General features: G+C 42.9%; 1 protein-coding gene across 3 annotated transcripts in view; it reads left to right on the top strand.

Annotated features, from left to right (window-relative positions):
* Positions 1–2,182: 2,182 nt before the first annotated feature.
* Positions 2,183–14,432, top strand: part of UBXN7 (UBX domain protein 7) — a 35,235-nt gene continuing 22,985 nt past the window's right edge. Inside the window, exons 1-5 of one of the 3 annotated variants that reach the window (XM_049802367.1) lie at positions 2,183–2,287; positions 5,617–5,764; positions 7,763–7,830; positions 10,808–10,873; positions 12,804–12,916. In XM_049802367.1, coding sequence (XP_049658324.1) covers positions 2,215–2,287; positions 5,617–5,764; positions 7,763–7,830; positions 10,808–10,873; positions 12,804–12,916 — 468 coding nt within the window. In that variant the 5' untranslated portion in view covers positions 2,183–2,214. Of the gene's footprint in view, positions 2,288–2,630; positions 2,980–5,616; positions 5,765–6,745; positions 6,860–7,762; positions 7,831–10,807; positions 10,874–12,803; positions 12,917–14,432 lie in introns of those variants that run through there. The other 2 variants (XM_049802368.1, XM_049802369.1) reach the window with 2 other exon arrangements.

The following is a 14,432-nucleotide window of genomic DNA, read 5'->3' as shown; positions in this document are numbered from 1 at the left end:
GTTTCGGGGCTAGCTCTCTCCTTGTAGCAGGCTGATACTAAGTAATGTACACTTAGTCATAAGATAAGAGGCATTTTGTTTAAAAAACACAGTATGAGAGCTCACTAATTCAGCAGGATCGTGCAGTCTACCCCTCAACAACATGGAGTGAGCTGCCAATGACAAGGTTCCTTCATTTGTGCCAGGTTTGGCACTTGGGGACTCTCCACAATCTAATTCCAGATGTTAAACGGGTAGGGGAAGCATCGAGAGGGGCGTGGGCAAGGGATAATTTCCTTTTCTGGCAGCAGTGCACCCTGTACATTCATTCCCTTTTCCTCCGCAATCTGTTCTGTGGATTCTTTCTTTTCCCTTTTGCTGTGTTGGTTATGTGTCTCTTCCATATAAGGTTTATGAAATGCACTAAACTAATACCAGTTAGAAGTTCGATAAAGGAGGGGGGACTTTTTGCATCTTACTCTTCAGTCTTGGACAGACTTACCTCCTTGCCATCAATAGCAAATCCTGCTGCTGTGATTCCACTGAAAATAAATACAAAAATTACAGAAATTAGCAATTTCAAAGGTCTAAATAGTACAGAAGTGTATTTTGGTGTGTGCATATATTGGAGGATGTGTTGAAATATCTAGGGGTTATTTGTGTTTTTCAAACTTACTGGATTTTGTCGGTGTAAGAATGACCTCTTACCTAAGAAGCATTATTTTTTTAAGCAGAATGGGAAAAAAAAAAAGCACAAGACTAAGAAGTCGATCATTAGCTAAAACCCAGCCTTAACTGCCAAATATACAAAACCTATAACCTATACCAGCAGCCTCATCCAAGGTGGGGTAATGCAAACCCTCGGGTCCCAAAGATGATCACAGTCCTCACTGCATACATGGCATAATATTCCTCACCAGGCACCTCTTTGGCCTGTCCTTTTATATTTTGCTCGTTAGAGGGTGGAATTTGGCCACTGCCCTGAGTGGATTTTGGTTGCACTAGCGCCCTGTTTCCATTGCTACAATCTGGGAACTCTGAAGCAGGTGAAATTAGCTTTGGTGGGTTTAATGGTGTTTGTGAAGCAAGAGTCCATACTTAGGCTGTCTGAGCTGGTGTAACAGTTCACTGCTGCTCACCTGCCTTCAGCTAGCTCTAGTGGTTTATTTGTCACCTTTGTAAACAAGTTCAGTTCATCCAACTGCCAGGGAAAAAAAGCAAGTATGAAAAAACCCAAATACTTTGACAGGCTTGGTGGCTTCCCTTGAGAGCTAGAGCTGGTGTGGGGATGGGAGGTTGGGAGAGGAGCAAGAGAGGGAACAAATCTACCTGTTTTCATGGCAGCAATTTTTTAAATTCCTAGACTTTTAAGGAAACTTCTGCTTTCTGTGGCACTCACTTTGGTTGATGCTTGTTAATCAAGGTGCTCTGCAGCACTCCAGCCTGTTGACAGTGTTGGCAGCAAGCCAGCCCCATGCTGTGCTATGTTGTACAACAACTGAAAGTAGTAAAACGTTCCTTTTCTGCAAGTGCAATTTCTGCAGGTAGTGTAGGGATGAAAACTACTGAGCGTGCTTGTTGTTGAGGGTTATTCTCTTCTGACTTTGAAGAACTGACAGCAAAAGTATCCTTATAGCCCCATAATGGGCTGCCTCGACAGGAGGAGCCACACCATTTCTTGGGCACCTCAGGTCCTACTTGCTCCCTTGCAGCACCTGTGGGCCCTGTACATGCTTCTGTGTGAGGGATGAGGCCTGCCAGACCCCTTGCTTTGCTGTAGGCATCTGTGACGAGGTAAATCTGTGTGGAAGCTCTGGCCTCGTGTCACGAGCGTTTCATTGTTGGCACTAGGGCCCCTGCTCCTCGCGTCCCGCGATTAATGAAAGCGGAGGGTCCTGATATGTAGGGGGGCACCTTGCCAGCACCCGTAGCATTTAAAAAGCCGCTGAGGCGGAGGGGCGGGCCGCGTTGCCACAGCAACTCCCGCCTGTCCGCGCCGCTGAGGCGACGGGGCGGGGCTGGCCGCGTTGCCGCGGCAACTCCCGCCTCTCCGGGCGACTGAGGCGACGGGGCGGGGCTGGCCGCGTTGCCACGGCAACTTCCGCCCCGCCCCGCCCGCGGCTGCCCGGAGAGGCGCCTCCCCGGCGGCGGGCAGAGGAAGGACGCGGGCGGGCGCCGCGCCTGCGCAGAGCGCGCGGGCCGGCGGCGTGCGTGTTGTTGTGCGGCGGCGGCAAGATGGCGGCGCACGGGGGCTCTGCGGCCTCCTCGGCGCTGAAGGGGTTAATCCAGCAGTTCACCGCCATCACGGGTGAGGCACACGGAAGCCGGGGCCCGCCGAGCTCGGCCGAGGCCGCCGCCGCTGCGTGCTTAACGGGCGCCTACTCGCCCGGCCCCCGCCGCCGCGTCAGGGGGGCGGCCGCCCCGGCGGGCCGGGGGCGGGAGGAGCGGGCCGCGGCGTGAGGCGCTGCGCGGGACGAGGCGGAGCGGCGCCGGCGGGCGGCCCCGGGCACGCTCCCCCTCCCGGTCTCCCGGGAGGCCCTCCCGCTGCAGCCGCGGCCTCCCTCGAGGCGAGAGGCGCTGGCGACGTCCGGGCCTGTCAGCGGGCGCGCTCCGGGGCCCGGCCCGCCGCGGCGGGTGGTGCCCGAGGCCCGGGCCGTGCCCTCGCCCTGTGGGTCGTGGGGTCCCCGTCGGCTCGGAGGGGGCCTCTCGGTTGTCCCCGGTCGGCTGAGCTTCTCGGTGGTGCGGGTGCGTGTCCGCCCTCCCGGCGGTCCGCTCCGCTCCGGCCCGGGAACGGCGTCCCGCTCCTGCAAATCAGGCTGACGACCGGGAGGGAGACTGGAGCCGAACCCCGAGTCCGCCTTTTAAAAAAAAAAACAAAACAAAAAAAAAACCCAACAAAAAAACCAAACCCAAGAAATGTCTGAAAGTACGGTTGGCTTGGTGAGAATTTAGTTTGCTAACGAAAATAGCAAGTCGCTTTTCAATTGAAGTTTGCGGCAGGTGAGAATTCCTGCTTTAGCTTGTGTACTTTGAGTGCTTGACCCACTTTGTGTTTAATCTGCTTCACTATGGTTCCCCCTTGCTTATGGTGTTGTGTACCAAATACTGAAGGAGCATTTAATAAAACATCTTTGGCTTTTTAGTAGATACAAGTGAAACTGCTTTTAATTCGGTTAGTCTAACCAGCTCAATTTCAGGTTGTGTTCCTGTACTCAGGCTTGGATGCACTCAATCCTGAACAAGTGTATTGAGGGTGTTCAGTACGCTGTGAACATGCCGGCAGGGTACACTGGGAAATTATTGAACACTCAGCTATCCTTAAAGAAGCCTTTTAGAATAAACCCTCTGAATAAAAAAAAAACCTACAGCAACTATATTTTCATTGTAGTATGTGCCTGTGTGTGCCTTTTGTTTTCTCTTCAGTAGTTCCTGAGAGATCTGCTAAAAAACAAACCAGAGCAGGCGGAGCCATGCTAGTTTGCTCTTCCTGACAGTTTTTTGTGCTTATACAGATGATTTATGCTAAATGTGAGAGCATCCCTCTTATGCTTTCACAAAGGAGAAAAAGAACATGATGGGCTTCACCCATCCACTATTAAAGCAGAGTTTTGAAGTTTCATTTTTCCATTTTAACAGCATTTAAGTTTATATCTAAAGGCTTGTTGTTGTGGAGCTTGTCTTGCCAATACTGGCATGATTTGACAGGTGCCCAGAAGCACACACCCTCTGTGGTTTGTGTTAGCAGCTTTCAACTTGGAGTTGTAAGTGTACGAAATTACTCCTGTCTGTGGGGAAAAGGCAGAGTGAATAGTATACAGCAGTTTGATTCTAACGTAGGTGATGGTGAGGAATGAGGAGAAATAGTCCTTGATATATTTCTCTTCTCCAGATGGCAGAATTGTGTTTCTTTGGTACTCTCATCCAGGACAGTTTTGCTAAAAAGAATATAGCTCCTGTGTATCTTTACCAATGAAATGATGGGATCTCTTGGAAATTTGCTTTGAGACTTAACAAATATTTATTATTTTCTGTTTGCATTTGCTTTGAGACTTAACAGATATTTAGTATTTTCTGTTTGCTAGTGCAAGCACTGAAAATATTCATATGATGGCAGTTTCCTTAGGAGTGATGAAAAATCAGTACAAGTACTTTCTGTCTTGGTATCTCTGTAAATAGTAGAGGGTTGAATATAATTTTTCTTCTTCTAAATGAATGACTTCACATGACTATACAGTGAGGTTGTAGGGTGGTGTACATATTCCAAACTAGACAGGTGGTGTTGTTTAATTGCTACAGTTGACATCGAAGTGAGCTGAAAATACCAAAGAGCAGTTTCTTTGAAGAACGTGAACTTGATTCTCTCGCATCATTTTTTGAGATGTCACTAGTTTTTATTTTGCAAGTCCTTCATCTCGATTAAGATCTTAAAATACAGCTGACTGCCGTCTGAGTACGCTTGCCATGGCAGGATGGTTTTTTTGGAAAACCAGTTCCCTCAGTCAGTTTGACTTTCTCTGTGATTTAATGTAATGGTGGCACAGGTCATTTAGAATGGATTTATCTTGACAGTTTCAAAGTGTATTCTCTGTTCAAACTAGAGCTTCTTGAGTCTTCCCCAAAAAACTGAGAAACAGCCAAATGTGGTTTGCCCAAACTGATCTTATCTGTGATTCTGATGCTCGGGAAAGTGTTTTCTTCATTTTGGTGACTTGCAGTGAATCTAGTAAGAATTACTACAGATCCAAAAGCTACTCCCAAACTGGTTCAGCTGCATTTTGCCACTCTTCCTCTCTACCAGCCTTCCCATATGAAAATAAACTCTTTGGCAGCCCACCAGCTATACAGACAGATACTGTAGTGAGGAGATATTTAAAGGGTTGGGTGCAGGAGAGCTTCCATTGATGAGGGTGCTTCTGTTGCTGGTATGGTTTTTGAGAAGTTGGGAGGTAGAGGCTGACCCTGTGAGGAAAGAGTTATAAGTGGTGGTAAGAACTACTGTTTCATCCTCAGCAACAAGAATAAAACTGGATGTAGTTGCACTTAGGAGAAATTTTAATAAATGTTAGTCACTGTACAAATAACTCTGTAGACTTTCTCCCTCTTGGCTCCCCCCCGCCCCCCCCCCCCCCCCCCCCCCCCCATTACGTGAACTGAGCTTCTGCTGGGTGGTTTTTTGCCTTCTAGGACAATCACTAAAACAGGATATCTTTTCTTCCATGTCTAAATATCTGTTATAAGTGGGTAAAAAGCTTTAGCAGCTGATTCAGTATTGTCCCTGTTAAAATGTTAAGTCAGTTTTTCTTTTTTTTCGGTGTATGCCCACCAGGAAAAGGTCTGACCTCTAGTAAAAAAAACCAAACAAAACCCAAACATGCTAAAATCCCTCAGATGTCTTCCACTAAGTTTTCCCTTGATGGAAAGTAGTGTGGCTGTGCTATATGCAGGCATTCCCTTCCCCTCTGAGATATGTATGTTTATCTTATTTCATAGTTGTACTTCAGAGATAAATGGCAACTGATGACCCGTTCCTTCTAATTATTAATGCTTTGAGAGAGAAAGCTTGCTGGTCAGCTGTTCCTAGTGCTTCCAGTCAAAATGTTTTCCAAAGAATGCTTTAATTTTTCTTTGGCATTACAGGTGCCAGTGAAAGTGTGGGAAAGCATATGCTTGAAGCATGCAACAATAATCTGGAGATGGCTGTCACCATGTTTCTGGATGGTGGAGGCATAGCAGAGGAGCCTAGCACCAGTTCTGCAGGGGTGTCTGCTGTTCGACCTCACACTGAGTATGTACCTGATGAACATGTCTGTATAAATGAGTAGTCTGTCTTAAGAATAGTGTAAGGCAGAACAAATAAGGCAATTGTCACTTCTAACCTGCTGTCAGCTCCCTGTGATACGTGCTTCTTTGATGATCTTGTTAATAGATGGCCCCCATATTGTTCTGGGTAAATAAGTTATTACATAAGTTGGTATGTAGACCAACATCAGTTAGTCTCTCTTGCATGTACTTCAGAAGTTTTCTGTAGCTTATACGTACTGGTTTTTGTAAACAGAGCTCAAGATGTTAAAGGGTGGATCCAGTAGTAAGAGATTCTTACTTTTAAATTGCTCCAGCAATCTTGCTTTACATTAATTTGGCAGTTAGAGAGTTCTGTTGGTTTCGTTCTTAGAAATGTAGTGACCTTAGTCCCATTTGTAGGGTTTTATTGTGTTGTTTTAAGTGTAATCAGATTTGGCACTGGAAAGGCTAGATCATGTACGCTAGTATGCAGAGGAATAAGCAACTACAAAATCTGCATCAGTGTCTTAAACATCAGATGCCAATAAAGGAAAGAGTTGTTCCACTTAAACATGCAGAGAGCCTTTCACTGCTGCCTGGTAATGTGGCTGCTTGGTATAAATGAAACATTTTGAGTGGAAGCTAATTGGTATAAGTCACATTCATTAAATGTTCTAAATTAAACCTAGCTGTGCTTTTCTCTTATGAAAATCTTCCACTTCAGGAAAAAGAAGTAACTTTTAAAGAAAGTTCTTGCCACTCATACTTCTGAAGCACATGCATAAATTTAAATAATTCTTTTAGTACTAACCTTTATAGTTGATGTCAAATGCCTTCCTGCTTGAACCTTTGACAGGTAATGAAATTAAAACTCTGTATCTATAGGTGTTAGCGTTCTTATTTCTAGACAACTTCTGGCACATCAGTGACTTAAGATTCAAGTTTTTATTGGAATACTTTCTTTTTTATACTTGACACCCTCCAGGTGCTGGTCAGCTTAGTGTTACTTCTAGGAAGAGTGAACAATAAATATGCAAATGCAAAATGGAGAATAACTAGCTTCACAACAGCAATCAAAGATGTGGAGGTTAATAGCAAGGTTAGTGCATCTTGCTGACATTATGAGTTACTTTTTGAAACCTGCATGGCCAAGAGCCACAAACTGCACACTTTTGAAGAGTCTGAGGGAAGAGGGCACTTCAGAAGTAGTTCATAGGCAGGATAAAGCAATAGATTTCCTTGGGTGAGCCCATGCCCTCCTTCACATAAATCCATGAGCCAGGTGACCACACTGAGTAAGTGATACTGTTTCAGAGGCCTTGTGATTTCCTTTCTTCTAGTCATAATTTCAGATTATCTTGCAGTCTCTGCAAGCGTGACTAAGCTGTTGCTGTGTGAGGGAGCCCAGCTATGTAAGCAAAGAATTGCTTCAGAAATGGGGGGAAATGGCTGCTTTGACCATCTTGCTTTCCTTCCTCTGGAAAAGAGAGGGCTGTGAGTTTCAAGTGGAAGCAAAAAGTCCTCCAACAGAAGAAAGCTGGTAATAAGGAAGATAGTATTTTTTTCTCTCCATGTAGATAATCGGGGAGGAGGGTGGCAAGTGGATTAATTAGCAGCCTTTGCTAAGTTTTAAGAAACTTTTCCACGTTCTAAGAAAGTTATTAAAGAAGAAAAAAATCTTTAAATAGTAGATTGACAAAGCCTAGGATCAAGTCACCCAGGGATTTGTGTAATCTTCTATCAAGACTTACAAAGGTCATCCATGCCAGATCTTAATGCAGAGTGTAGCAAGTCCTGCATCAGTGCCATGAGTGGGAATAGATGGTCTCTTCAGGTCCCTCTTGACCCCAAATCTCTTGATTTTATGCAATGGTATAGCAGCATCCTTAGCTGGTTTGAGTTGCAGGAGCCTTTGGAGCACAATGGGATGTGGTTTATATAGTACTTGAAATATTATAATCTCTCTGATATTTTTATTATTTTTTTTCTTCCCCTTTGATAGGGATGAAGTACGAGCTCCAATTCCTCAAAAACAGGAAATTTTAGTAGAGCCTGAGCCCTTGTTTGGAGGTAGGCTTGTGTTCTTATTTTGTTTTTTTGTTTTCTTTACCTTGAGATGAGCTAAGTGACAAAAGAAAAACAGAACTTGCTGAATGTGAAGAAAGCATTGTATGTATTTTTATTCTTGTTTTTTTCCCTGCTGCAACTCTGCAGCCATGTAACATGATTGCATGTAACTTGGAAATAACACCAGTGTTATTGAAAACCTCGCACATGAGATTCTACATTCCCAGTGGTACTTATTTGCTAACCCCTATTTCATGAGACTTTGTGAGGCAACAGCCAATTAGCTATGATTAAGTATACACCTGTGTTCTGGGAGTTCAGAACCATGTGATGCTGCTGTGAAAAAGTTTAAGGAGGTGGGATAAAAGATTGAGCCTTGATTGACAAGTGAAAATGAAGAGGACAAATGCATGCTTCTCAGGGAGATGATAGAGTAGAAAGAAGGGCTGAACTGTATGATTACACATCACTTTCTCCATTTCTCATTTGGGAATTTAATTTGCTCTTTAAACTGCATCATGTAGCTAGTTTTCTTACTTGTTTTCTGAAACTGTTTATCACTTTTGCTTTTGAAACATTTTTTTGCTCTAAGGGAACAGGTGGTGGAAATGGTGGGGTTGTTTGGGTGCTTATCTAAAACACTGTTTAGCGCTCATGTAGTACACTAACGTTCTGAATCTCAAAACCTCAATCTCAAACCTCTGCTGTAGTGATTCTTTTACAGCAGCACAGGGGTGGAACTTCTGTAGCAGGACTGGATTACCTGGTGCATTATCCTCGCCTTTTGTGTAGTGTCCATGTCTGTATGGAGATCTAAGGCTCTCTCTTTTTATGCTTACTTCCTCTAGCTTTCTCATGTTGACCAGGCAATTTCTGGCTGTCTGTATGACTTTTGCCATGTCAACTACATTGAGAGTCTTGCCCTTTTTATCAAGAAAGGGCATGCAATTGCTTGTCTGTAAAGTGGTTTCGTACCCATAGGAAATGCTCTTTTCTATTGTTTACTTCCTGTGCTAGAAAAGAGGAGGCCAAGCTTCAAGTTTACCCTGGAACTGGTTTTCTCTTGATCCTTTTTTCAACATCAGAGAGGTCTTTAGCTGGGATGCACAAGCTGAGTGGTGGTTCCAGAGGAAGGTGCCCTTCTGAGGGCTCTCTGAAGACAGTGCACTTGTTCCTGTGGCCCAGCAGAGTTTTTGACAAAGGTCTGTAGACTCCTGTGGGTTTAAGAATCAAAGAAGTGCAGGATTAAGATCTGCTGACCCTAATGCTTGGTCCTGTTCTACCCATCTGTCACACACCGATCTCAGATGCACTGTTATTGACCACCCACCTGAGGCAATCTGTGGATCAGTGATAGCCTCCTGGCACTGTCTGGTCCACCAGTGCCAATATGCTCACTAATGCCACTTCTCTTTATAATGTGAAGCAGCCTGACAAATTAGCTGAAATTGGAGAGAACTTCACTTGGTCTTTTCAGCTCTAACCTCAAAGCAGGGGACATGCCAGTTTGTGTTTTTAGCAGTGTCTTATTGAGGTGGTCATATGAGCTTAGGTTTTCTTCCAGTTGAAGAGATGACCCTGTCTGTTTGTGCTCTGCCAGGTACATGGATCCCATCTGCAGTACAAAGGATATGAGAAAAACATCTACCTGGCCTGCTGTGAACATCTTCACCAGTGCTGCCAGGCAATAGCTAAGCCTGGCAAGGGAAATTATGCTTTTGCTGAAGTGGTCCTTCACTTACTATTCGTAGCTGCAGTTTAAGTTGTGCAGAAGTTGGTTTTAATGGGTTGTGCTTGTGTCTAAGCATTTAGAGGTGAAAGAGGTGTTACTTACTAGAGTTAGAGGGGCATTATTCACCAGCATGTTCCTCATTCAGGCTTACTTTCTTTTTCCATGATAGTCTGTATGGGATACACTGTTTCTTTCCTTTGTACTCTGTACCAGAAGAATGCAAGGAACAAGAGCTGTGTACTGTTCTTTATGCCCTTGGCGTGGCCAAGGTGAGAGATGCTGCATGCGCTATGGCTACAAAACCAGAAGGGTCTCTAAAATCAAGTTTGAGGTACTTGCATTGTGACCTGTGTGTAGGTTGTGCTTTTTCACAGTAAATGGATTTTTCTTACTACAGGTTTCTGGTAGGTATACGTTGTATTTATCTTACTTTGTTTAATTTGATTATTATTTAATATGTCTTATAACAATTAGGCTTTGAAAGTTCTATCTTAAAATTGTTCTGCTCTCAGTTAATAGTAATGCAGATGAATAGTTGGAATAAGTCTTGGCAGGCAGTTCTGTTTTGCATTCCAAGTACAGTGGTTGTGCTGTACCATAGGACTTCAGTGGTACTTTTAGGTGCTATTCCAGTTATCTGCCTGGGCCGCTGTCTGTCCAGTTGCAGATAATCTGTTCTGAAGGTTTCCTTGTGGATAGTGATACTGGATCCAATGGACAAGTATGGCAGTTGCTAGTCCAGCCAAGAAGTTGGGACAGGATCTGGATAAGAGATTAGAAAAGAATAGAAATGCATTGTGGAAAAAACAAATGTGTTTCCTAATAAAGAAAATATTCTCCCATGGGGTTTAATCTTTTGAAGTTTTTCATCAACTTGAAGGCCTTTGGTAAAAATCTTGACTGGAATTGTGACATGTTGATGCTGTGACAGCACTGCCACTACATACTGATCAGCCTGGGTGAGTCCATCAGAAAGGGCTAACTTTAAACTCTTGTGTATTGTTGATACATGTTTTGTTTCTGTAGTAAGGTTTGTTGGAGGGAGGATGTATTAGGAAACAGGTCTTACAAACTACCTGTTTCCATCCTCCCATCCTCCTCCAGCCCTTCCTAAAGACCTTACTCCCACATCGTTCATACTTTGGATTCCTATTCTATTTTTCCACACATGTGATGGAAAGTACTAATATGTAATTATTTTGATAGTATACTTTTGAAATAACTCTTGAAATGTATTTTTTTTTTAAGCTCCTAAAAGACGCAGACCTGCGCGCTCAATATTTGATGGCTTTCGGGATTTTCAAACAGAAACCAGTAAGTGTCTACAGATCAGTAAGCTAGAGGTTCTATTTTTTTTTTAACACAAGTAAGATTGAAAAAGTTTCCATTGTAAGTTAGGACAGCTTTCAGTCATTGAATGATTTTTAAATTGCCTGCTGTATAGAAAAAAAATTTTTAATAACATTATTAGGCTGTTCACTGTTGTAGTGTCAGTAGTGTTTGCTGACATGTCTCTTCCACATCTGTGGTACAGTTAAGGTTGTTTATTGTTCTGGGGTGGCTGAAGGGAGAGGATGCTGGTCTGAACACTTGCCTGTGTTACATAAGTAAAATCTACAGACTATATTCTGTCTGCTTTCTTATGGCAAATATTTTCTTGATAACTCTCAAATACTTTTTCTGCTCTAGAGGGAATTGAATGGGGGAAGAATCCAAAACCCATGTAGAAATTAAATTCATCCACTGAATTTTTCTTGGCTAGCCAGTGGTCATTCTGGCACTTGAATTAGATTTGAGTAGTCCCGAGGCTTCTTCCTTGGCAGCACACAAGGTTCTTGTGAATTTAATTGCTGTTTACCACTGTCTATATGTTCACATGCAGAATCTCCAAATGACAAAGCATTGGCTGTTATTTAAGCCATTAAGTTTCATAGAATATGATTCTTGGACAGCAGAATGCCAGATATTTCACAGATGAGTTAGAGCTGTTGTGCAGTTGTTATCGCTGATGTTGCTGGAGTGTTCGAGAGGTCTAACCATGGACCAGGTTCCCACAGTTAGGTGCTGTTGGATGCCAAACTGAAAATAAGTATTCACATATACTTTATTTTCCCTGACAGTTTTGGTCAGGGTTTTCCAGTAATAATGAACTTGTCAAGTATTAAAGTCACTGGCAGCTTTGTAAATGAAAATATACCATTTACAGAATCATCATATCCTTAAATTTTTTTTCATCAGCTCCACTCTTACAAGACATTTAGAAATGCACAAAATGTAAGATCATTGTGAGTGCTTATGATGAAACTTTATCATGCTTTTTGGTAAAACTTCATGGATGAATATCACTGGCTCTGAAAAAGTGGCCCTGGCCATGACAGTCCAAATTATTTCCTGGCTTCTAGGCCTTCTCCACGGGGATGCTTTTTTCTCTGTGGGGATCCAGTGTCTGCTCGAGAATGGTTTGTACGCTATGACACATTGACAGCTCCTTTCACTTCTAGAAGGTTTTTGGTCATGGGATAGTTATTGCCCATTTCGGCTGACTTAGTTCCATAAAATGTGTTGTATCGCTGCATTTTAGGTGAGCAATTGCTGTGATTTACCTTTATTGTATATGGTCATGTCTATGTAAGAATATGTTCTGTATTATTTTGAGTGAAATTGATACCACTAAAAGAAGCACGCTAAAAGTGTGGTACTTGGAGATAAACAAGGCTGAAAACACACTCACCTGAAAGAGACAGTGGTATCTTCAGCTGATTGTTGGAAGAGATATTTAATATAAACATCCAAAGATATTTCTCCATGTAAACTAAGTCTGGTTTGTTTTGGGTTTTTTTCTTTTCTGTGGGATTGCCTTACAGCCAAGAAATAGAAACACTGGAATAGAAGTATTCTCAGTAAAAGTTATGATGCTACAATAGAGCTCAGTTTCCCCTTTTAAAAGCATCACTGGGGACAAGTCACAGCTTTTTTTTTTCCTCGTTTGTTTTCAAATACTGGCATATGACCCCTTCTGCTGATACTCACATTTATTAAGATATTTTTTGAAAGTGAAATAAATGTCCAGTGCTTGAGAAGGCTAGGGCAGGTGGGGTTCTTACATAGCAGCTAATCTTGTTCAGTGTGGCCTAACCTTGTGACTCTAGTGCTGGAGTTTTGTTTATGAGCATATAGCCAATAATAAATACATCTTGTGAGTATTTTGTCTAATTCAGCTTCCTTTCCTCTTGGGGCTGTGCAGTTCGACAGGAACAGGAGCTACGAAATGGAGGGGCAGTAGATAAGAAACTCACTACTCTAGCAGACCTCTTCAGGCCTCCCATTGATCTGATGCACAAAGGCAGCTTTGAAACAGTAAGTTTTGAAATTTTGGTGCAGTTCCTTATGTGATGACTGTACAGTGTGGAATCCTTGTGTTAGGCTGCTGGCATGTATGGATCCGTTGTCGAATGATCAGAAAAGACTGTATAGTAATAAATATTTGATGGACTGCCTATGGAAATGTTGATGATTTATTGAAGGACTTGAGTGATGATGGTAGACACAGTGTTTATGTTTAAATGTCAGTGTGGCAAATCACACTTGGTGAAAGACTTTAGTGCACAAGAGAGGCTGGTCAGAATGGAAAAATTGCATCCGTTGAAGAATCTCTGTAGAGCACAATACAGGAAAAGCTAAAGTAAGATTCTTTTGATAGGTAAGCAAGTACTTTGCAAGGGGCAATATAGTTTGCAGCACAGCCCTGCGAAGAAGCTCAGGTGGAGTTATCTTAACACAGCTAAGTGGATTCTGATACCTGAGCTGGTAAAAGTATTTATGGCTTTGTCATGAGGGCACAACTTTATCTTCAGTAGAGGCCTTGCTCTTTTATAAAATCACAGTGGTTGTCTTTTGCATCTGGTAGCAATGGAAAAAGTATCCAAGAGATTGTCTGCCTGAGAAGGGGACTGTTAGATTTAAATAATTTCAGGTGTCACCTTTCCTGTCTGTGTAGGCATTAGTGGATCTAGTCATAAGTTGTTATGATATGGATCAGTGGCTTTTAAGTAATGATTAGAGAATATGCAAATTTTTTTTTTTTATTCCATAATTTCTAGATATTCTTCAGAAGTTGCAGTTACTACTGAACTTCCACCTGGTCATCTTTAAGTAGCTGAGATTATTATTAATTATATGATGATTTCATGAGAATGCAAACTATTTATCAAGGGGTGCAATACAGGTGCAGCAAACAGTGCTGGAGATCTGACTGCATGAGCTGAACAAAAATATTATTTACATTCTTTTCACATTTGCCTCTACTGCTGTGCACAAATACTAGAGCACTGCTGGGGAATTTTTGGAGACATGATGTGTGCCTTTATTGGGTCTCCAGCTCTCATCCTGTTGGCCTCATCTCTCTTTTTATGCTTCCCAAATCACTAGGGATCAGTTGGCTTGTTACTAATTCCTGTATTCTGACAGTGCCCTCCATATGTTTAATCTTCTAACAAAATTCCGGGTTTGAAAGGATGCTGACAGAGAATAGCTATGTCTGCCTCAGCAAGTAATTTGGTGCAATGGAAACAGATGAGCAGACTGAAGTACTTGGTGCTGAGGCATCCCTGCCCTTTGATACGTGGTTCAGGGTTTACTTCAAACCAGGTTGTGTCAGGTCCTCCAGCTGATGATACCTACTGGGCCTGTGGTTCAGAGCTGTTTGTGAACCCAGCGAATGCATGGTTAAAGGCAACAGTAAAGGGAACTTACATGAAAACAGCCAGTGCTGCTCCAGACTAGAACGTATGCACAGTCAGCAAGTGTCCTTTGACCTCTGCTGTGGAATTCAAGGTGTGTGCTAGTCTTTCTTTATGTCTTGCTGAAAACATAT

The sequence above is a fragment of the Accipiter gentilis genome, chromosome 6, assembly GCF_929443795.1.
Source record: "Accipiter gentilis chromosome 6, bAccGen1.1, whole genome shotgun sequence".
NCBI lineage: Eukaryota > Metazoa > Chordata > Aves > Accipitriformes > Accipitridae > Astur > Astur gentilis.
The sequence above is the reverse complement of the archived record's forward strand: the minus strand, read 5'-3'. Positions and strand labels throughout refer to the sequence as shown.